Source organism: Trichosurus vulpecula, chromosome 1, assembly GCF_011100635.1.
Source record: "Trichosurus vulpecula isolate mTriVul1 chromosome 1, mTriVul1.pri, whole genome shotgun sequence".
Lineage (NCBI taxonomy): Eukaryota > Metazoa > Chordata > Mammalia > Diprotodontia > Phalangeridae > Trichosurus > Trichosurus vulpecula.
In genome coordinates this window covers 547,838,341-547,861,433 of record NC_050573.1, presented here as the reverse complement: position 1 = coordinate 547,861,433, position 23,093 = coordinate 547,838,341, and the positions used below count along the sequence as shown (strand labels likewise).

At 41.1% G+C, this 23,093-nt stretch overlaps 1 protein-coding gene across 1 annotated transcript; it reads right to left on the bottom strand.

Moving 5' to 3' along the window:
* Positions 1 to 15,060: 15,060 nt before the first annotated feature.
* Positions 15,061 to 18,963, bottom strand: LOC118830845 (apoptosis-associated speck-like protein containing a CARD). Its single transcript, XM_036737857.1, has 3 exons — positions 18,660 to 18,963; positions 17,895 to 17,966; positions 15,061 to 15,443 (listed from the first exon to the last, which is right to left on the bottom strand). Exons 1-3 carry the CDS (start codon positions 18,931 to 18,933, stop codon positions 15,187 to 15,189), a joined length of 603 nt encoding a protein of 200 aa, XP_036593752.1. The 5' UTR covers positions 18,934 to 18,963; the 3' UTR covers positions 15,061 to 15,186.
* Between the last annotated feature and the right edge of the window lie 4,130 nt (positions 18,964 to 23,093).

Here is a 23,093-nt window from a genome sequence, read left to right as displayed (position 1 = left end):
CACTCTTTTTCTTTCATAGAAAATTCCTATAATCAATAAGTTCTGTAGGTACAATACTAAATCTATTAAATAATAGATGGAAATTTGGGATATCACTGAGTTACTATAATAGGATGCAAGAATGAATAGCTTACAATTTTAACCTATATTCATGGCCAAATGAATATAATATAGAGATAACATCCTTCTCAAAACTAGTCTATTATGAACCATATAAGTAGTTTAATCTGTACCTGACTTAATGTAATTATGCAATTTTGTGAATTGTAAGAAAAATTTTATTGTATTGTTTGAACCTAGCCCTGCATGACTGGGAAACGGAACCATTTCTATGTCACTTTAGCCATGTTACCTGTTGTGCAGTTTCCTCTCAATGATCAAATCATATGTTTTCTGGGAGCCCTGTCAGGTCTGTATGACTACTCCCATAGCTGCCAGCTTGTGGATATGGACCCTTGGATCCCTCTGTCACATCTAAAGATCGCCCTTGCTCCTGAGTGGACATTTGAGCCCATAGGAGACGTTGACCTCCTGTTTCCAAGGGGACTGAAAAAGAAAACATCAGACATAGACAGCTTTCCCAAGAGTCTGGACCAGGCCTTCGTGAAGCAAAGGTCCCTCCACACCTGAAGCCTCTCCCCCAGGGTGGGCAGCTTACTCAGATCCCTTCTACTTTCTCCTGCTGGGGTGCTTACTATACTTACTCTTCTCTTACTAGGGGTCTGACTAGGGCTAACTTTAGCCCACAAATGTTCCACCACCTTGGTAAACAAAATAATGCTGTCCGTGGTTGTCTTCCCTCAGTCTGCAGGGCCCACTCCTGATGCAAAGATCAGCTCATCTCCCTGGTCAACAAAGGAAGGATTTTTAGAACTTCATTTCCCCTTCCCTGAAGAAGAGTCCCATACCTTCCTTGGTCTACAGGTGTCTCCTTTGCTCACCTTTGACCAAAAGGAGAAAATGACAATCCTTTCAGATTATTTGAACCCCAATAAGATCGAAAGCCTGAACCAATCAACCAAACTGCTTTGCTCTACTCTAAAATTGCCTTTTCCTGTAACAGCAACTTCAAAGACCAGATAAGGTTGACAAAGAGTATCTTTCCTGTTGGTGACACGATGTCTGCAGCCTGAATAGTGAGATTTCTCTTATCTTGGTATACTAGGGGCATATGAATATACAGGAGAAGCACAAACATCCTGGGATCATAATCTTTGAGTGACAGTACCTTGTCAATTGTCTTGTCTTACTGTATTTACAACTTATTCAACTAAGAAACTTCCTTTCTCATGATATGGAGACCATAAATTGGAGTTGGGATTGTTCTAAAGTGTATTTAAACCTTCTCATTCTTTTGTCAGTGAGTCAGAAGCATGATCATGTATCTGCTAGCTTTAAGGGGATAAACAATATGAATTTATATATCACCTAGCCTGTTTGCCTCCTTTAACCAAACTTTCATGTTGACAGCCCCAAGTCTTCACTTCTTTCACATTCTCATTTCCTTTCCATCTTGGATTCCCTCATTCCCCACTGACCTTCCATCTTGAGGTTCTGACCCTCATTATTCTGTCCTGGAAATACCAATTCCTCACTCCCCTAGTTGTGAAACCCACTTTTAAAAATCACCAGGCCCTGAGCTCCAATTCCCCTCCCAACTTGGAGTTCCTAACAACCTGTTCTCTCATGTTGGGGTTCTGACCCATGCTCACATCTCAGACTAAGTTTCTGATACTCATACTACTATCACCTTGTGGCCCTGAAAACCACTTCCTTCCTGCCCTAGAGGACTTAACTCCCAATTCTCTTTTCTGACTGGGCTCTCTGAACCCAGTCAGACCTCTTTGAGTCTCAGCCTCCTACTCTTCCCAGTCTGGTGTCCTAACCCCATCTCGGCTTAGAAATCTGAATCCCAGAGCTGTTAATGTCACAGAGCATGAGATTTCCTCTAATTTCTTGGACATTTGTTTTACTCTAATGATGAATCTGGCTCCACTGGAATTTGTGACCAGCATTTCTTCGGTGAGGCTATTTCTGGCCTCTTAGCTATTGCACATCCTCCTTTTCACTCACTCTGTTGAGGTTGGCCTTGTATGAAGTCTTCTTTGCCTAACCCAGTTGGATTCAGGTTCCTCTTTTCTTTATTCCCTACCACTCCTATCTACTGGGCCCCTAACTCATCGCTCATGCTCAAGATCAGCAAAGCTCTGAGTAAAGATGAGCCTCAGCTAAAACAGAGCCAGTTTATGAGAATCCAGATTACCAGATACATGAGAGGAGAATTTGAAGCAGCAAGATCACCCTTCAGGGATCTTTTACAGAGCTAATCCCTTCTCTCTCACATAGCATTGAAATGGGATTCAATATCCACCAAAAGGGTTTGTAAAGCAGCACCAACCTGCATGAGTTTTTATGATTTTTTCCACATTGTGGAAACATACATATGAAATATTCCCATCAGACTAGTTCTTTTGTCTCTGTAGTACCCTCTCCCTTCAGGGCCCACTGCCAGGTTCTTCACCCAGTGAATCCAAGAAGCTTCTCTGATTCACTGACTGTCCAACAGACTGAAGGATTTACCTTCAAGATCCCACAACCCAGAGCTTGTTCCCTGATCCTGGATTCTGTCCCTCCCAGGCTTGGCTCAAGCTCCCCACAAGTCTATGTGAGGTAGGAGATGTCAACCTAAGAGCAAATAGTTTTCCTTGGGAAAGGATATGATCTCCATATATAACATTCCATCTGCCACCTCAGTCCCTTTGTATAGCATGGCCACCATGTCTGCAATGCAGTCCCCTCCTAGGCTTTGCTTCTGAAAATCTCTATCCTCCTTTAAGGCACAACTCAGGTGCTTCTCCCTACAGAAAGCCACTCCCGATCCCTGGTTGTTTGTGTTTTCTGTCACTTAGAATTACTTTGTTTTTAAATGTAATTTTTCAAACCATAAGCATTTGTTTTCTCTTCTACTAGCCCCAATTAAAAAGAAAAACAACACATTTAGCCCCTTGAGGGCAGCAAATGTTAGCCTTTCTGTCCTCATAATCCCAGTGCCTGGCAGAGTGCTTTGCACAGAGTAAGTGTGGACCATATATTTCTTTATAAATATCTGTATTTATAAACATATTTAACATATTTATAAATATATATGAACACAGGACTTTATACAATGGAATATTTACTTCAAAAGGTATAATCACAAATATACAAATTTACTCCCCCAACATGTGGGAGGCATAATTCCTTCCTACACACACACACACACACACACACACTCATACACATACGCACATGCACATGCACATGCACACACATACACACAGACACACACATTATATGCATATATATGTATATTTGTTTAATTAAATTGAATTTAACAGAGCCTACCAGCTAGGTTTCATCTCCAGCTCTTCTGGATCCTGAGATCACAAGACGAAAAAAGCGTGAGGATATTTCAGTCCCAAGTGTCTTCAGATATATACTTCTCCTTCCAGGACCAGGATGCTCTGTGGAAGCACCTGGTATTTTTTCTTCTCTTCTATCTCATATTCTCAACATGGTCCCACCAAGATCTCTCTAAGTTGAGAGGACACAGGTCAGAGGTCACTGGAATGGTGAGGGGAGGGAAGGGCTATGGACTGGAACAATGAGGTAATAATTACAATAATAATAACTGACATTTATATAGTACCTACAATATGCCAGCACTGTACATGCTGAATGCTTCATAAATATCCCATTTTCTCTAGACTTGCCTATGTGTATGAGTATATGTCAACATGTGTGTACACTTATCTAGATGTTTATGAGTGAATAGATTGTTGTTTCAGCATATATAAATAGATAAGCATGCTTATACTTGTGTGATTAGGTGTGTCAGCTTATAATTGGCATTCCCTAAAGCCTAACCCCCCCCTTGGCTTGGCTCTGCATAGAGCCTGTGAAAGATGGAATCCACTGGTAGAGAATAATAGAACCTTGTTAGTGACGATAAGGACGGAACCCAGCCAGTGGCTGAGCCATTTCTGCAGCTCAAGCTTTATAGGGAAGCTGAGAGAAGGAAGAGTTTGAGAGTATGACTTTAGAATTGTCTCCATGTATTTGTTTATGCAAACATGTATGTTTCCATGATCACATGTATGTTGATGCATGTATAAGTTAAAATGTATTACTGTGCTGGTATATGTGTGTCAACATATTTGAATAAGTATTGGGGTGTAGGGAGTGTCTATGTGTGTACATGGTTAAACCTGGATCAGTACGTACCCTTGCCCCAGAGGAGCCAAGAGGATGAAAAATCCAAGAAGTTTCTATGAGTTAGGAAGAAGATAGGGCAGGGCATGGGCCTGTGTAACAATGGATTATAAGCACTGGGAACTGGATATAAGACAGAAAAAAATAGGGTGGAAGGGGGGAAGAGGAAGCAACTAGGGGGAGAGCAACTGTATGAGAGTGGTTTTCACCCACCTGACTTCTGTATTGAGGCCAGGGAACAGTTTCCAGGAATCTCATATCCTCAGGCTGAGTTCTGCTCTAGAGGATTTGGGGGACTTAGGGATTGGGCAAGAATGTAAGACCATAGGCCTGCAAATGGAGGGAAACAGGAGATAACCTTAGTTGGACCAATCAATCAAGAAGCATTTATTAAGCACCTATTACCTAGCAGACTGAGAATATAAAAACAAAAATGAAACTATCCTTTCCCTCAAGGTACATACGTTCTATAGGGAGAGACAATAAATATAATATAATATAATATAATATAATATAATATAATATAATATAATATAATATAATATAATATAATATAATATAATATAATATAATATAATATAACATAATATAATATAATATAATATAATATATAATAAATATAATATAATAATATGATATGATATAATATTATAATAATAATATTATAATAATAATATAATAAGCTAGGGACAGAGCACCCTCCATCCTGGAAGCAGAGCTCTACTTTAGCAAAGAGATAAAATTCAAGAAATTGGTTGGAAAAATGAGCAAACAACAGAAAAAATTCTAACTATAGAAAGTTACTATGGTGACAAGGAAGATCAAAACAGACACTCAGAAAAAGATAACAGATTTAAAACTACCACACCCAAAGCCTCAAAGGAAGGGTCACTCTTATCATCTTGGGGCTTGGAGCTCCAGAAGCAGCTGCCACTGCTGATTCAATTGCCCCCAAGGCCAATTCTTGATTTGCTGGGGTCCCATCTGTGCTGACTTGGCCTGTGCTAGACTGCAATCCACTCTCACTCGGGTGGGACAGTGCTTTTCTGCTGACCTCCTAAGTTGTCTTTGGCTGGAAAATTGTTCCACCCCATCCTTTTGTGTGTTCTGCTGCTCCAGCATTTGTTCTGGAACATTATGTAAAAGATGTTTAGAGAAGAGCTCAGGTGAATCCCTGCTTTTACTCTACCATCTCGGCTCTGCCCCCTGGTTCAGCCACTCTGTAAAATAATTTGGAATTATGCAAGAAAAGTTACTAAATTGATTGTACCCTTTGACCCAAAGATTCTACTTAAGGATCTATATCCCACAGATGTTGACAGGAAAAAAAAAAACCATTTTTTTAAAAAGATGCATATGCACAAAAAAAAAATCAACAGTAGCATAAATTATAATAACAAGGAGCTGGAAACAAAATATTGTGTCCAGCAATTGGATAATAACTGAAGGAATGGTGGAATACAAATGTAGAACTTTAAGTAGCACTTCTGGCCTGTGGGGGATACAGTGTGAAAAGTATCCCTGGGGAAAAACCCAGTCACACTGAATTATGGCTCCATGTATGTATCTTAAGGAATGACAAATATAAAGAATTCAGGGAAATACGGGAAGACTTTTAAGTATTACAGAATGAATAAAACAGAGTCAAAAGAACAATACTTATAATGACTACAACAGTGTCATAAAGAAAGTTAGCATGAAGAGGCCAACAAACTCTAGTCCGTTACCACAGTCAATGCTAGTAGCATACTGTCAAATTTAAAGAACACAAGACAAATTAAGGGAGGAAATGTGCATCAAATATATATGATAAAGACCTTATATCCACAATATATAGAGAATTTATGCAAATATGTAAGAGCCATTCCCCAATTACTAGCTGTATGACCCTGGGCAGGTCACTTAACCCTGTTTGCCTCAATTTCCTCATCTGTAAAATAAGTTGGAGAAAGAAATGGCAAACTCCAATATCTGTACCAAGGAAATCCCAAAGGGGGTCACAAAGAGTCAGACATGACTGAACTACTGGACAGAATATATTGGAACTCAGGTCTTTCTGACTCCAGGCCCAGCTCCCCATACACTGCACTACCTATCTGCCTCCAGCTAGATAGAAATGAAGACATAGAGGATTCCAGGCATGGGGAACAGCCATCGAAAATGCCCAGTCTGGATTTGGAATATTGTACGTGAGGAACAGCAAGGAGATAAGTGTCACTGGATCATAGAATACATAGCGTATAAAAGGGCTGGAAAGGTAGGAAGGGGCCAGGTTATGAAGGGCTTTATAAGTCAAATAGAAGTTTTTATATTTAATTCTGGAGGTATTAGGGAGCCACTGGGGTTTATTGAATGGGGCTGGCTGATGTGGTCAGATTTGGGCTGACTCTACTAAGTAGAGGATGGGTTAGAGTAGGAAAAGACTTGAGAAATGAGAATAAAACTTGCATTTCCTATCTCACAGCATTGTTTTGAGAAAAGTTTCATTTAAATCTTAAAGTGCTATATAAAGATGAGCTCTTTTTTTTAACCATGCTTAAGGCATAACATGACTGTAACAGTATACAAATGTACAGAGCCCTTGGGGGAGGGAGGTGGTCTGAACTTCCTTCTAAGAGCCTTTTCAATTCAAAGATCCCTAAATATTTTATTTAGTATCTTAAAAAGAAGCAGTTGGTTATCTAGAGGAGAATAAAGACTTTCAAGTCAGTTTGCTCAAAAAAGTTTTTAGTTTTGTTGCTTATTGCACAGAAATGGTATCTGTGAGCACAGGAGATATTCCAGGAGCCTCTGACCAGAAAGCAGTCAATCTCTTTACCGTGGAGCAGCACATTTTTGTAGGAAGAGAAAGTAATTAAGATATATACATCAATTACCCTGATGTTATTAGACATTACTTCGACTGGGTTTTCCCCATGTGAGCTTCCCAATCTGAACCTGCCAGTGTTTCGATGAGTGTAGGTTTGCTGGCCAAACACTGCATAACAACGGCCCAAATTCATCCCTCAGAAGCTGTGACTCAATCCACTGTTCTTGTCCTTCCAGTATTCAAGTCTCTGCTGGGGTTTGGATATGACATTTGTGCAACATCCTGACATTAAAGTGTCATTACCCTAGAGGAAGAAAAGAAAGGGAAGAGAAAGATGAAAAGGAGGAAGAGGAGGAGGAAAAGGAGAAAGAGGAAAAGGACTATTTAAATACCAAAACACTCACACATCTCTACTCAAGGATCACAAACAAAATCAGAACTCGTAAAGCCCAGTGTAAGCTTTTCAGAACAGACCTGCTCACTGAACCCTAGACTGTGCTGTCCCTCAGTAATTTGGATGTAACTGAACATTTTCAAATGCTACTTCCTAGTTGGTCTTCAAAATGCAGAGAGGATTCCTTCTCCTTCTCTCCCGTACTCCTTAGTGGCATAACTACCTCTTTGTGGTCTACATCTGGGGCCATCACCAGTCATCTTGACTTTTGACCTGTCATTGGACTTGGATGACTCAGGAAGAGAGGGCAAGACTTTGAGCCACTGCCTCACTTAAATCCCATTCACACGCGAGTCAAGATATCACATACAATGTCATTGGTCCTCTTTTAAAACAAAGGATGAACAGCAATAAGAGAAATGAAATTCAAACCAGCTCTGAGGTTTCCCTTCACAACTCTCAATGTGGGAGAGATGAAAAAATGTGGATATAGTAAAATTAGAAGTACTGTGGGGAGGCAGGCATTCTAATACGCTGTTTGTGGAGCTCTGCAGTAATGAGTGTATACAACCTTTCTGGAAAAGAATTTTGAACTATGCTAGAAAATTCAATAACACGCTTCTACCTTTTGAGATCCCACTCTTGGACATATATGTTAAGTAGGTCAAAGACAAGAAAAACTGTCCCATATATATTAAAATATCCATAGCAGCATCATGGTAACAAATACCTAAAAGCAAAGTGAGTGCCTGTCAGTTGGAGAACGGCTAGAGAAGTTATAGTGTACGAACATAATAGGCTATTTATTATTGTACCATAAAAAACAATGAAATCAAAGGTCTGGACAAATACAAGAAAAAAGAAATTACAAATATGAGAAACTCAGAGAAATGTCGAAGACACGAATTTATATAGATCAAAGCAGAATAAAGAGAATAATATATACAACTACTACAATGATATAAATAAACAATACTAAAAGTCCGTCAAAATCTGACTGTCATCACCAGTCTTGGTCTCAGAGAACTAATAAATGTGGAATTTTCAGCCTTAAGCTGTAAGAAATACCCGCGTCTGTTGGTTTTGTTTGAAGCACTGTTGTCGTTATTTAGCTGTCGTGTTAAGCTAAGTGGCTCAGCGGATAGAGTGCCGGGCCTGAAGTCAGGAAGACTCATCTTCTTGAGGTTAAACCTGGCCTCAGACACTCGCTAGCTAGCTGTGCGACCCTAAGCGAGTCATTTAACCCTGTTTGCCTCAGCTCCTCATCTGTACAACAAGCTGGAAAAGGAAATAGCAAAACTATGCCGGTATCTCTGCCAAGAAAACCCCAAACGGGGTCAGGAAGAGTCAGACACAACTGGACAGCAACAACACAAAGTTGTTGTAAAAGGCAATTCAATAGGAGACTTGGGGAATTAATTCTTCAGGGGAAAGGACTATGACAAAGACAAAGTGAATCATTAAAACTTTTTTTTTTTTTGCAGGGGGGAAGGCGGGGCAATTGGGGTTAAGTGACTTGCCCAAGGTCACACAACTAGTAAGTGTGTCAAGGGTCTGAGGTCAGATTTGAACTCGGGTCCTCCTGACTCCAGGGCCGGTGCTCTACTCACTGCGCCACCTAGCTGCTCCAATCATTAAAACTTTTTAAATAATTAGATGGTATATCCCTTCTTTCTGTTAAAAATTGATTTTAAAAACTTTGTTTTTCAGGAAGATACTTTTGTAAAGGATTTTATTTGACTGTTCATTGGGAAGTACGGTTATCCCTTCCACATCATGGGGGTTAAGGGCATGAAGCCCCCACAATCTGGAAAATACATATGAAATATTTTGGCCTTCCCTCCTTATCAGAGTAGAAGTCCAATTTTTTTCTTTTGCTTTTATGAGGTATTTATGGTACCTTATTATAAAATTTGGGTTAAGTATTTGCTCATAGGCTCTCTGTCATCTGCTGGCCTTCACATGTCATCTGCAGCTTCCACAAAACTCCCCAAAAGTTCCCATTTAATTTCTTATGCCAACCCACAATATATCAAAACGATGATGAGGAAAGTTGCAATGTGAAAGGCATAACTGTATCTGCTGGGCCAAGAAAATTGTCGGATAATTTTTGTTCATTCAAGAGAAAATAACACTTATTTTTTAATAATAAAAATTATGTTAAATTATAACATTCCATCTATTATTTTGCTATACACTTTGAAATCTGTTTCCTAAAAATCAATATATCTGTCAGATTATAGCTGACTTTCCTATTATTCTCTTTCATAAATTCCTAGAAAAAGCAGTCACTTCCTCATCTCCACAAAGTTTCCATCATTTCTATTTCAGGAACTAGTTTCTTTTTTGGGGTCAGATTCAGGGCCAGAATAGTAATTCTGCCTATTGTTTTTTTTTTCAAATAATGAATAGTTGCATCTATGATATTTAAACTACAACTTAGGGGTTTCTAAAAGAGTGAAGCAACTGTTAGAAACCAGAAGGTTTCTAGAAAAGCCTTCTCTAATATAAATATTCTTCTCTCTTATCAGCATAGTTTGATTTCTTCTTCCCAGTATTTCATTCCTGAAATTCAGAGGTTTCTCTGAATGTATTCCTTTTGTCATTTCTTGAAGGATACTAATGTTCCACTATATTCACATGCCATAATTGTTCAGCCATTCCTCAATAGTCACTACCAAAAATGCTATTGTAAATATTTTGTGCATATGAGTCCTTTTTCTTTGTCTTTGATCTCTTTAGGATATGTTGAGTCAAAGGGCATTCACAGTTTAGTGACATTTTGGATATAGCTTCAATTTGCATTCCTGAATGGCAAAACTAATTCGCAACTCCAATAATAGTGTGTTTATGTACGTGTCCTCCTATAGTCCCTGCAATAGCTGTCATTTCCTCTTTGTGTCAACTTTGCCAACTTCCTATATGTGACATGTAACTTTACAGGTTTTTTAAATTTTAATTTTTCTCATTACTAGTGATTTGAAGCATTTCTTCATGTAGTTGTTGATAGTTTGTATGCCTTTTTTGAGAATTATCTGCTCATATCCTTTGCCCATTTCTTTATTAGAGGAATATTACCTATAATTTTGGATGTCAGATATTTATCAGAGAAGTTTCTGCAAAGATTTTTTTCCCCAGTTAACTGTTAACCCTCTAATTCTCACTGCATTGCTTTAGTTTATGCAAAAACTTCAATTTTATATAATCAAAATTTTTCATTTAATCTTTTATGATCCTCTCTACGTCTCATTTGGTCAAGACTTCTCTCCCTAGCCATAATGGTGAATTCTTCAATTTTCCTCTTTTTTATTATATGGCCATTTATATTTAGGTCACATATTCATTTAGAGCTTACTGTGGCATAAGGTATGAGATAATCTAAGCTTAATTTCTCCAGGCTGTTTTCCAGTTTTCCTAGCAGTTTTTGTCAGTGAGTGAGTCCTTAGCCTAATAGTTAAAGTCCTTGGATTTATCAAACACTATACTACTCTGTTTGATTGTTTTTGGATATTTTATTCCTAATTTGTACCATTAATCAACTTTTCTAATTTTGACCAGCACAAAATTTTTTAATGATTACTCCTTTTTATATAGCTTCAGATCTGGTTCTTCTAGGCCTTTTTGCTTCATGCTTTTTTTTTAGCCTTTCCCTTAAGATTTTTGGTTCCTCCAGATAAATTTTGTTACACTTTCATCTAGTTCTATGTCTTTGATAGTTGGATTGACACAATATTTGAATTGTGAAAACATTTACATAATATTATAATTTTTATATCAGTATGGCATAAACACAAGAAGTTAATTTCTCTCCATTTATTTAAGTCTGCCTTTATTTTTATAAAGGGTGCTTTGTCGTTTTATTCATATAATTCCTCTGGAATTTGGCAACAATATTACTAGGAGATTTCTTTTGGGGATCTATTTGAGGAGGCGATCGATGGATTCTTTCAATTTCTATTTTGCCCTGTGGCTCTAGAATATCAGGGCAGTTCTCTTTGATAATTTCTTGAAAGATGATATCTAGGTTCATTTTTGGATCATGGCTTTCAGGTAGTCCAATAATTTTTAAATGATCTCACCTGGATCTATTTTCCAGGTCAGTGGTTTTTCCAATGAGATATTTGACATTGTCTTCCATTTTTTCATTCCTTTGGTTCTGTTTTATAATATCTTGATTTCTCATAAAGTCACTAGCTTCCACTTGCTCCAATCTCATTTTTAAGGTAGTATTTTCTTCAGTGGTCTTTTGGACCTCCTTTTCCATTTGGCTAATTCTGCCTTTCAAGGCATTCTTCTCCTCATTGGCTTTTTGGAGCTCTTTTGCCATTTGAGTTAGTCTATTTTTTAAGGTGTTGTTTTCTTCAATATATTTTTCAGTATTTTGGAGGGTCTCCTTTAGCAAGTCATTGACTTGTTTTTCATGGTTTTCTCGCATCACTCTCATTTCTCTTCCCAATTTTTCCTCTACTTCTCTAACTTGCTTTTCCAAATCCTTTTTGAGCTCTTCCATGGCCTGAGACCAGTTCATGTTTTTCTTGGAGGCTTTTGTTGTAGGCTCTTTGACTTTGTTGACTTCTTCTGGCTGTATGTTTTGATATTCTTTGTCACCAAAGAAAGATTCCAAAGTCTGAGACTGAATCTGGGTGCGTTTTTGCTGCCTGGTCATGTTCCCAGCCAACTTACTTGACCCTTGAGTTTTTCAGCAGGGTATGACTGCTTGTAGAGCAAAGAGAACTATGTTCCACGTCAGGGGGGGATGTGCCAGCTCTACCACACCAGCGATCCTCCTCCCCCAAGAACTCCCAACCAAGACTGGACTTAGACCTTCAGCAGACTCTGCACTCCTGCTCTGATTCGCCACTTAATTCCTCCCACCAGGTGGGCTTGGGGCCAAAAGCAACTGCAGCTGTAGTTCTGTAGCTGCCCCACTTCTGCTGCCCCCAGGGCAGTGGCTGAACCTCGAACTCCTTTTTTCACTCTGTCCCCAGCCACTTTTCCCACTAACCTTCTCTGTTGTCTTTGGTGTTTGTGGGTTGAGAAGTCGGGTAACTGCCGCAGCTCACTGATTCAGGGTGCTAGGGAATGCACCGCCTGGCTCCTGGTCTGGTTGGTCTGCACTGCCCATGCTGGGCTCCACTCCACCCCACTCTGCTCCCAGCTCAGTGTGGGATAGACCTTACCCAGAGACCATCCAGGCTGTGCTGGGCTGGAGCCCTGCTTCCCTCCGCTATTTTGTGGGTTCTGCAGTTCTCTGTTGTCTTCGGTGTTTGTGGGTTGAGAAGTCTGGTAACTGACACAGCTCACTGATTCAGGGTGCTAGGGCCCGCTCCATCCAGCTCCTGGTCTGGTTGGTCCACACTGCCCACCCTGGGCTCTGCTCCACATGGCTCCCCTCCGCTCCCAGCTCCGTGCACAAAAGACCTCACCCAGCAACCATCTAGGTTGTCCTGGGCTGGAGCCTTGCTTCCCTCTGCTATTTTGTGGGTTCTGCAGTTCTAGAATTGGTTCAGAGCCTTTTTTTATAGGTTTTTGGAGGGACTTGGCAGGGATCTCACGCTAGTCCCTGTTTTCCAGCCGCCATCTTGGCTCCGCCCCGTATTCATATAATTCCTAGGTGTATAAGATGACTTAGACATTTTGTAAATGCTATCATTATTTTGAATAAAGTATCTTTTTACATCTCATTCTACTAGGCTTTATTGGTAATGTACAGGATATCTGATGATTTCATGGCTTTGTGTTTTGCTACTTTGCTGAAATTATCATTTTAACTATTTTTAGTTGAACTCCAGGGTTCTCTAATTAAATCATAATGTCACATACAAAAGCAATAATTTTGTTTCTTATTTTCATATGATGTTTTGCTTTATTGCTGTAGCAAGTAATTTGAAATATGTTAAATAATAGTGGTAACAATGGACATCCTTGTCTTGTTACAAAGGCCTCTAGCGTTTCTCCATTACAGATAATGTTAGTTCTTTGTATTAGGTAATTACTACTTACCCTATCAAGGAAAGGTTCTCTTATTCCTATGCTTCCTAGTGCCTTTAACATAAAGGGATGTTTTATTTTGTTAGAAGTTTTATCTTGGTCTCCTGGCAGACCCTTGTGGGTTTAGGCCTTAGCAGCTTTCCTTTGGCTTCTCTTTTCACAGTATACAGTTAAGAATTGGTTTCATCCCTGGTGTGGTCCTAATGAGCCCTAGTGGAGTATAAGAGATCACTCAGGCGTCAGGCCTCCAGTGCCCAGGTACTGAGTTGGTCCTGTCTCCTCCTGTGGCTTCCAGTATTCCGAGCAGTACACTGCCAGGTTTGGTCTTTCTGCTTAGTGCTATTAAGGCCAAGTTCCATCTTCTGCTTCTGTTCTGAGAAGCCTGGGCTGGGCTCCCCTTCAAGTGTCTGATTACTAGAGTTGGTCCTGAATTATGAGGCCTACACTCAGAGTACTCACCGATTTCAGATCCCTGGTCCACCTGTCTTCTTGACTTCATCGCCTCCACTTTTACCTGAGCTGGCTTACCCAAACCTTGTGATGGGGTGCTTGTGCTTGGGCCCTAATCCTAACAGCCTCTGCTTGGGTGCCTGTGCCTGTGGCAAAATTCCAATCTCAGAACACATCTGGTTCTCAAACATATTCTTTCCCAGGCAGCCCTTCTATAGCTAAAGGGCAGCATGCCCTAAACTATCTCTGCTTCTCCTTAGTAAGCAGCTATGCCCAATTATAGTTTGATTCCCAGGTGTTGATAACTGACCATATGCTGAGTCTAACATATATCCTAGACATAGTTCAAATGTTTATTCCCTTACATTAATCTTGACTAACAAGGCACTTGATGGAACCTAGCCAGTATCTCCAACTAGCCCTGAACTCCTGGTGACTTAGTGACATTTCACAGGCAAAACCACACCTCCTCCTGGCCCACTCGGGCTATTTCCTTGTGAATTCTGGGTAAGATGCCTGCGAAGTAGGTACTAAAAGTGCATGTTCCTTTAAGAACTAACCACTCCTCAACTCTGCCCTAACCACTCCCAATTCCCCACACCATAACATCTAATTGATATGTCTCCCCCTTTAACCCCTTGTAACCTCCTATAAAAATTCCCCCCTGCCCCCTTTAGGGTCGCAGGTTCCCTAAGACCCCTTCCCCCTTCATTTACTTAAAGCGTAATAAAACTTTTGCCAACTTGACTTAAAGATTGCTTGGGTCCACGAATTCATTCCAGGCGGCCTTGCCTTGGGAATTTTGGTTTGGGATTTCTACATCCCTGGGTTTATTTCTTCCTCTACACTTGTACCAGTCTCTACAGTCTTTTGACTGCCTTTTTGTGCAATTCTAGACTGACTGGAGAATATTATTTCTCTTTCTTTTTCAGATTTTCATTGGGATGCCTATGTGAGAGTTGGGCACATGCCCAGTGAGAAGGGGAGTAGGGGTAAGGATTTTCAATCCTGGAATGGAGTGGAGCAGGGTTTGTTGATTGAAAGGGACTTCCCTGTAAGGAGGTCAAGGGACCAGGCTCAGTCCCACTCAGGGAGTGGAATTGGAGGGGAGAACACTGGGAGACCAAAATGGGAAGGAGAAAACAGTCAGATACATGGAAGATAATTAGTTTTCATAGTTTTATTTTACTTTTTAAGGCAGTTTGTGGGGCCCTTGAGAGCCAGACATTGAAGTGCTAGGGTCAGAGCGGAGTCCTGGGATCCTGTAGTACGAGGGAACTCTAAGGGCCCCTCAGCTCCTCTCCAGCCTTTGCACTAGGAAAGGGTTGGTCTCCCTCAGAGCTTCTAATAACAGATCTTTACATGTATTATCCCAAGCTCGCATGAAGCTGTAGAGCACCCTCATCTGTTTCGGAATGGTGCTCTCAGCCCTGATTGCCTCATATTGCTCTGGCTTCAGAACTTGCCCATACAACCGGTCTAGGACTGGATCCAGCAAGGTGACATCACTGATGAGGATTGCTCGATGCTTATCCACAAAATGCATCCCTGGGGTGTATTGGACAGAGAGAAAAAAACAGAGAAAGGGTGAGATAATGGCTTATAGGACACCAGTTAAACAGAAAGTGGGGGTATGGTTAGCTCCTTCAGGCCCATATAGGAAGGAATAGGGGAGGAAGGATGAGTACTCCATCCACTGAGATTGATCCTTGATTAGCCCTAGGGTAGGGGAAGCCCTTCTAGCAACTATATTTTGTTACCCCAAGGCTTTCTCCTCCCCTTCCCCCATAAAAACCCTCAACAACCCATAATTATAACTTCTGAGTCTTCACTGGGACCATTTGCCCATGCTTTTTATCTAATCCATCTCTTTCCTCTCCCTCATATCTCCACTAAGGTTGGTCTCCTGTGAAAAGTATTCCTTGACTAACCCCACCATGCTCATTACCTCCCTCCTTCATCTGACACCTCCATTCATTCCACAATCCTTGAACCAACGTTTTGGATTAACGGAAGCTCTAGTCCCAGGGTTTCCAAGGAGAGGTAAACCTCAATTTAAACATCCTTCAGGGCGTCTTTAAAAGTCACCGGCTCCCAAGCACTGAATTGGGATCATTTACCTATAATCCTTTGAGAGTATGTCCAATATAGAAGCACTATAAAGCAAAGCCCACTGGCATATGTTTTTGTGACTTGTTGACTTTGGGGAAAGATGCACATGAAATATGCCCTTGGCTCAGTTTCTATTTCTTTTTTTTGATGTGTTCCTCTCACGCTCCTTCCATCCTCTGGCATTTACCAAGACTTGGCTCACATTCTGTAGAAGATTGCCCCAGTCTCCAACCTTCATCCCTAACATCCCTGTTAGCTATCATCTTATCTCTTCTCCTTTCTCTTCTCACTCTTCCTGACCCTCTGCAAGCTGACTAGTGACCTCATCAATCATCTCAAACCTCTCTCTCCAACATTGCTCATGTTCCCTTAATTGCTAAATCTAGTAGTCTTTTCTCATCCTTTTAGTCCACTTTGCAGCATTCGACACAGTTGACCAGGATGATACAATGGAGAATACCTTGGATCTAGAATCTGAGGACCTGGGTTCAAATCTTGCTTGATCTTGGGCAAATTATTTAACCTCCATGGGTCTTAGTTTTCTCATCTATAAAATGAAGAAGTTGGATTAGATGGCCTCTGAGGTCCCTTTCAGGTCTAGACCAATGATCCCATGATCCTCCTGGATACTGTCTCATCTCTGGATTTTCGAGATACTGCTTTCTTTGGATTTCCCCCATCTGTCTGACTATTCTTTCTGGGTCTTTTTTGTTGGATCATCATTCATTTCACAGACTTTAACTGTATGTGTTTCCCAAGGCTCCAGCACACTTCCTCTTCTCTTTTCTCACTATACTCCTTTTCCTTGGTGACCTCATCAGCTACCATTGTTTTGATTATTATCTTTATGCAGATGACACACATCTCAAACTCATCATATCCAAAACAGAATTCATTGTTTTTCACCCTAAACTAACCTCTCTGCTGAACTTCCCTATTTCTACCGAAGTGACACAAACCTTGTAGTCATTGAGTTTTCTAATCATATGTGTGTGTGTGTGTGTGTGTGTGTGTGTGTCCGTGTCCGTCCCCTTAACTCCATTCACATGGTTACCACCCTAGTTCAGGGTAGTAATATCTCACCTTGACTACTGCAATAGTTATCTTATTTGGTCTTAAGTCTCTCCCTACTCTAGTTTATCCTCTATACAAACACTGAAATGATTTCCCTAAAATGCAGGTCTGACTGTGCCACTCTACTGCTCAATAAACTTCAATGGCTTCCTTTTACATTGAGAATCAAAAACGAACCCCTCTAGCATCTAAAGCTCTTCACAACCCAGCCTTTTCCTATCTTATGTGCAATCTGCAGTCCAATGATAATTGTTATACTAGACCCAGGATAGTCTATCCCTATCTCCGTTACTTTGTATTGCCTTATGCCTGGAATTGCTCTCCCTATTCACTTCTGCCTCTTTGAACCCCTAAATTCCTTCAAGACTAGACTTAAGTACCACTTTTTACATGAAGCCTTTCCTTAGATGCTAGTGCTTTTCCCTCTAAAGTTATCTGATATCTGATATGGTGTATGCACACACACACTCCCTCATGAAAATGTAAATTCTTTTGATTTTGTCTTTGTGCCTCTAGCATTTAGCACAGTTTCTAGCACATAGTAGACGCTTAATAAATGCTTGCTTACTTTATTGATTCCTCCCATCTGCCCCTGAATTCCTACTGGACATTCAATACAGGTCTTCCTGAAAGATGGATTAACTGAATGTCAAACTAATTGAAGACTACCTTACCTACATTCCAAATGTTGGAAGATGCTTCCTGGTCCTGGACTTTGACCCTTCCAGGCTTAGTGGCTACTTTCCACGAGGCTATGAAGAGCGAAAGACTTTGATCTAGAGTCCCCTGGAGAGAGAATGAATTAGTCCTTACCTGATGGAGTGGATGCTGTAGCTGAATGCTGAGTGGGCGGGGCTGCATTTCCTGTTGGGTGAGGCGTTGAGGCTGTAAAGAGAAAATGTAAGGGTATCTTTCCCAATTTCTCCCAGTTCCTTCCTGGGGAGCCCCTCCAGTGTGTAACATCTCTTCTTCCTTCTCCCCTACCTCATTCCCCAAATAATTCCAACTTTCCTGACTCACACAGGTCTAAGTTCAAAGGTCCCAGGAGAAGAACAATGAGAGAAGGGAAGGGGAGAACTTGGTTCTTTGCTCTGTGTCTCTTTGTGAACGTCTGTATACGTGAACATTTGTGAGCGTTGGTATATGTGTCAACTTGTGTGTGTGTTAGTGTGTGTGTATGACAACCGGTGTCAGGGTGTTTAAATGTTTTCTAGGATCTTTTGTCCCAGTATTTATTCCCTTACCCCCAGCTGCAAACGGGGTCGAAAAGCAGCGGGAGAAAATGAAAAGTAACGCTGAGAGGAAGAGAGGGAGGGACAAAAATGACGTGTTGAAAGTCAGACAGCGAGTAGGAAGCTATGGCGGGAGGGAAGGAAGAGGGTGGGGATAGTTTGGGATGGCGGGCAGTGGCCTGAGTCCCAGGAAAGGAGCCATATCCGTAGTGGATCTCAAAGGCTAAGAACTTGAGCCTGGAGACTTGGTACAGAATTTAGAAAGTGGAGTGGAAGGGGTTAGAAGGGGGCGGGTTGAGGGTGGGTTCCTGGCTGAGGGGTGGGGATTGAGAGAAGGCAGCCTCACCAGAGCCTGCGGCTTGCTGGAGTCTGACAGCCTCCTCCTGCATGCCGATGTCCTGGAGTACCCGCAGGGTCAGCTCCGTCCCGTAGCCCTCTAGGTAGTAACTGACGATCTTGTCGGTAAGGTCCACGCGGTCCAGGTCCTGCAAAGGTCCCCGGGGGAGGTGGCAGTAGCCCTCCCGCAGCGGCACCGTCCGCAGCTTGTTTTTGAACCTCTTGAACTCATCTTCAGTCAGGTTGTCCAGAGCCTCCAGGATGAGGTCTCGGCCACGAAGCATGGCTCCCCACACTCAGGGGACTGACCTGCCTTTGTGTCAGCGCCTTCTCTGGGCGGAACTGGGGTGGAGACTTCACACATTCTTATTTCTCTTTCTGTTTCTGTCTCCGTCTCTTTCTGCCTGAGTCATCTATCCCCTCGCCCACTCTTTGTGGAAACCCAGAAATGCCCTGGTAGAGGAGGGAGATAAGATAGCTAAGAGGATGGGCAAATAACACTAGCCAAGTCTTGTAATACCCCGCTCCATTCCTCCGTGGACCTCCTCCTGTCTTCCCTCACCTTAGGTCCCCAGGCTCTGGACTCAGTTCTAGGGAGCTATAGGGACCCGAGGGTATTGTATATGTAGTGGCACACAGTAGAAGATGGGGGTGAGGGGGAGAGGGTGGGAAGGGGGAGTGTTCAGTGCAGAAGGGAGGAATGGGAAGGAGACTGTCCTGTTTGGGTTCTGAGGAGCCAAGTATTAGACAGGGATCTCAGCCTTCATCGTCATGGGGGGGGGAGGGAGAGAGAGAGAGAGAGAGAGAGAGAGAGAGAGAGAGAGAGAGAGAGAGGTGACACCCTCCCTGTACCCCCTATATTTATAGTACCACAGCAGGTAGTACATAGAGTTATAGAATATAGAATCATGGAATATAGAAAAGAGCTAGGATGCCATCCAGGTATCTAGGATGCCACCCTCTCTACTGGAGCATATGACTTTTCTGTAACATCCACACTCTTCTTGGGCACTCCCAGAAATGGGGTATAAGCCTAATATATCACATTTGAATTGTATGGTTCCTGATAATAAACGATTTCCAATTTTAAGGACCAACCCAGCTAAGCATTAAAGAATCTCACAACCCATCGTCTGGCCACTTGGTGATGGATTCTTTGGTGTTGGCAACCCAAGAAACAAAAGAAAATTACAAAATGTCCCTCAATCTTGGCAGGCCCTTTCTACTTCTGCAGTAACAGCAGAAAAGTGGTGGGAAAAAGGGTAGAAAGTACTAAGAATCATGGTTTTTAGACAATCTGTAAACACCTATTTAGCTATTGTTACTCTAAAGATGAAATCTTTATTCAGCTGAATGTAAAGGAATACACTCTCAAGGAATTGAATCATAACAGTTTCCATTCTCGATTTGATGAAAACAGAAAATTCTACTACAAATATTTTTGTGTATATGGGCCTTTCTTTTGATCATTAACCTCATTGTGGTTTATGTGTAGCAGTTGGCTCTCTAAGCCAAAATGCGTAATCACTTTCTTAGCAAAATTCCAACTTGTTTCTGGGAAAGGTAACAATATCTCAAAGCTCTATCAACAGTAGGATTTCTGTGTTTGTCTTTCATCAACCTCTCTAATGTGGTGTCCCGTTTTTTTTTTTTTTTTTGCCCTCTTAGCCTATTTATTGGGGATGAGGAAAAACCCTAGTACAGAAAGGAGCACTTCCTATAGTAGCAAGGAACTGGGAATAACCTAGATGCCCATTGATTGGGAAATATAGCTAAACAAGTTACTGGGTTGTAAGAAATGGAAAATATGATGAATACAAGGAAGCATCAGAAGACATATATGAAAGTAAAGTGAGAAACTAGAACCAGGAAAACAATATCCACAAAGACAACAATATAAATGGAAAAAGATAACAATAAAAATTGAAATGGAAGGCTATAAAATTATGAACAACTTTGTCCCCTAAGAAGAGATATGCAAGTACCACCTTCCCTTCTTTGAAAGGTCTGTGGGTGTGAAATCTATATATAAGATAGGTAGTGAGACAGCAAATCAATTAGAGAGGAATAAAATTGGAGATGTAGAGGCAAGGAAGCTGTAACCAAATGAATCAAGTATTGCTTAATATCCTGTTCATGTAAACTTCCTTTGGTTAGCTATATGATGGTTTTATTTCATTGCAGTCCTGAACTTGAACCACCAGACTGGCAAGGAGGTGTGTGTCTGTGTTATGACCTCTCCTGTGTAGTTTGGATGGACTGGAGACAGAAGTCAGAAGATCTGAGAAGCTTGAGGAACTGGGTTGAGTTGGTGTGGTTTGGAGTACTTGTCCTGTTTGGAAAATTTTTGAGTTATGATCTGAAGGACATTGGTGCTATCCCCCAATAGATTAATTACAAAGGATATGAAGAGGCAGTTCTCAAAGGAAGAAGTCCAAACTACCAACAACTGTATAAAAAAATGCTCCAAATAATTAGTAATGACAGAAGGGCAAATTAAAGCAATTCTGAGGCTCTACCTCACATCTATCAAATTGACAAAGGTGACCAAAAAAGGAAAATGAAGAGGAAAACAGAAAATGTTAGAAGAGCTATGGGAAAATAGAAAAACTATTGCACTGATGATAGAGCTGTGAATTGGTCCAGCTATTCTGGAATGTAATTTGGAACCACTCCCAGAAAGTCACAAAATTCCATGTAAGACCTTTGACCTAGACCACTACTGGGCCTATACCCAAAAGAAATCAAAGACAGACCAAAAAGACCACATTAGAAAAATATTTATCGTAGCTTTTTTCTATTATAGCAAAGGCCTAAAGGAGTGCCCATCAACTAGGGGAATGGTTATAAAAATTATGATATACAAATGTAATGAAATATTATTATACCATAAGAAATGACAAAATGATGGTTTCAGAGAAACATGGGAAGCCTTGTATGAACTGATGCACAGTGAAATGAGAAGAACCAGAACACTTATATGATAATACAGTAAAGAAAAACAGCTTTAAAAGTCTAAAGATCCCTGATTAGTGCAATTACTAACCATGATTGTAGAGATGATACCATGATGAAGCATGCTACCTACTTAATGGGAGAAATGATGATCTCAAGACGCAGAATAAGACATACATTTTTGGCAATGGGCAATGTAGGAATTTGTTTTGCTTGGCTACGTGTATTAATCACAAGAGCTTTTATTCTTTTTTTCTAATGGGAAGACAGAAGAGAGCAGGAAGGAGTAGGGTAGCAAAAAGAAGGAAGGAGAGAGAGATGGAGACAGAGGAAAATACAGAGAGAGAGAGAGGAGGAGAAGGAGGAGGGGGAGGAGGAGGAGGAGGAGGAGGAGGAGGAGGAAGAGAAGAAGAAGAAGAAGAAGAAGAAGAAGAAGGAGAAGAGAGAAGAAGAAGAAGAAGGAGAAGAAGAGAGAAGAAGAAGAAGGAGAAGAGAAGAAGAAGAAGGAGAAGAAGAAGAAGAAGAAAGAAGAAGAAGAGAAGAAGAAGAAGGAGAAGAAGAAGAAGAAGAAGAAGAAAAGGCGAAGAAGGAGACGAAGCGAAGAAGAGGCCGAAGAAGGAGAACGAAGAGAAGAGGAAGAAGAAAGCAGAAGAAGAAGAAGAGAAGAAGAAGAAGAAGAAGAAGAAGAGAAGAAGAAGACAGAAGAAAGAAGAAGAAGACGAAGAAGAAGAAGAAGAAGGAGGGAGGGAGGAGGAGGGAGGGGAGGAGGAGGAGGAGGAGGAGGAGGAGGAGGAGGAGGAGGAGAAGGAGGAGGAGGAGGAGGAGAAGGAGAAGAGAGTCATTGAAGCATCCTTTTTTGGTTGATTGACTGGTTGGTTGGTTGGTTGTTGTCCTTGGTTCTTTAAGAGGACCAAAATGACATCGCTATGCTAGAGTCAAGTTTCAATGTGTCTGACTGTGGCTAATTAGACCAACAGGAGCTTGGAATGCTCTACCACAGGTCAGGCACAAATAGTCCATGTGAACATTTGGGGCAGATATTCTAAATTTGCACATCCTGCATTTCCTTTGAGCTGTTTCAATTCTTCTTCGCTCATAGAGCACAGCACCTTCTGTGATGTGGGTAAACCATGTTGAGCAGCCCTGTGCCAGTGTCTCCCATGTATTCCAAAGTTCTTGAGAGAGACCTTGAGAGTGTCCTTGTATCACTTCTTCCGAGTGCTTGCCTTGCACAGAAGAGAACAGAACAGAACAGAACAGAACAGAACAGAGAGAACAGAAGAGGCTAGAAAAAAATCACAGACAAGTGGAATAGATTTGAAACTGACACGTTGAATTTATCATACATTTAAAAGACAAGCAATTTATATGCAACAGAGAGCCAGAGTGTCATATAAATGCTCTTCTTCTGTTATTTTATGGATGTGGAAATCCCCATTTTATTTGGCGTTCGTTTAAGTTCAGCATAAAAATGGTTTTCATTATCATT

Coding starts and splice junctions, on each gene's coding strand:
- LOC118830845 (XM_036737857.1), bottom strand. CDS start 18,933: ATGCTTCGTGGCCGAGACCTCATCCTGGAGGCTCTGGACAACCTGACT. Junction 17,967..18,659: donor CCAGCAAGCCGCAGGCTCTG/GTGAGGCTGCCT, acceptor TTCTCTTTACAG/CCTCAACGCCTCACCCAACA. Junction 15,444..17,894: donor TACAGCATCCACTCCATCAG/GTAAGGACTAAT, acceptor AATACACCCCAG/GGATGCATTTTGTGGATAAG.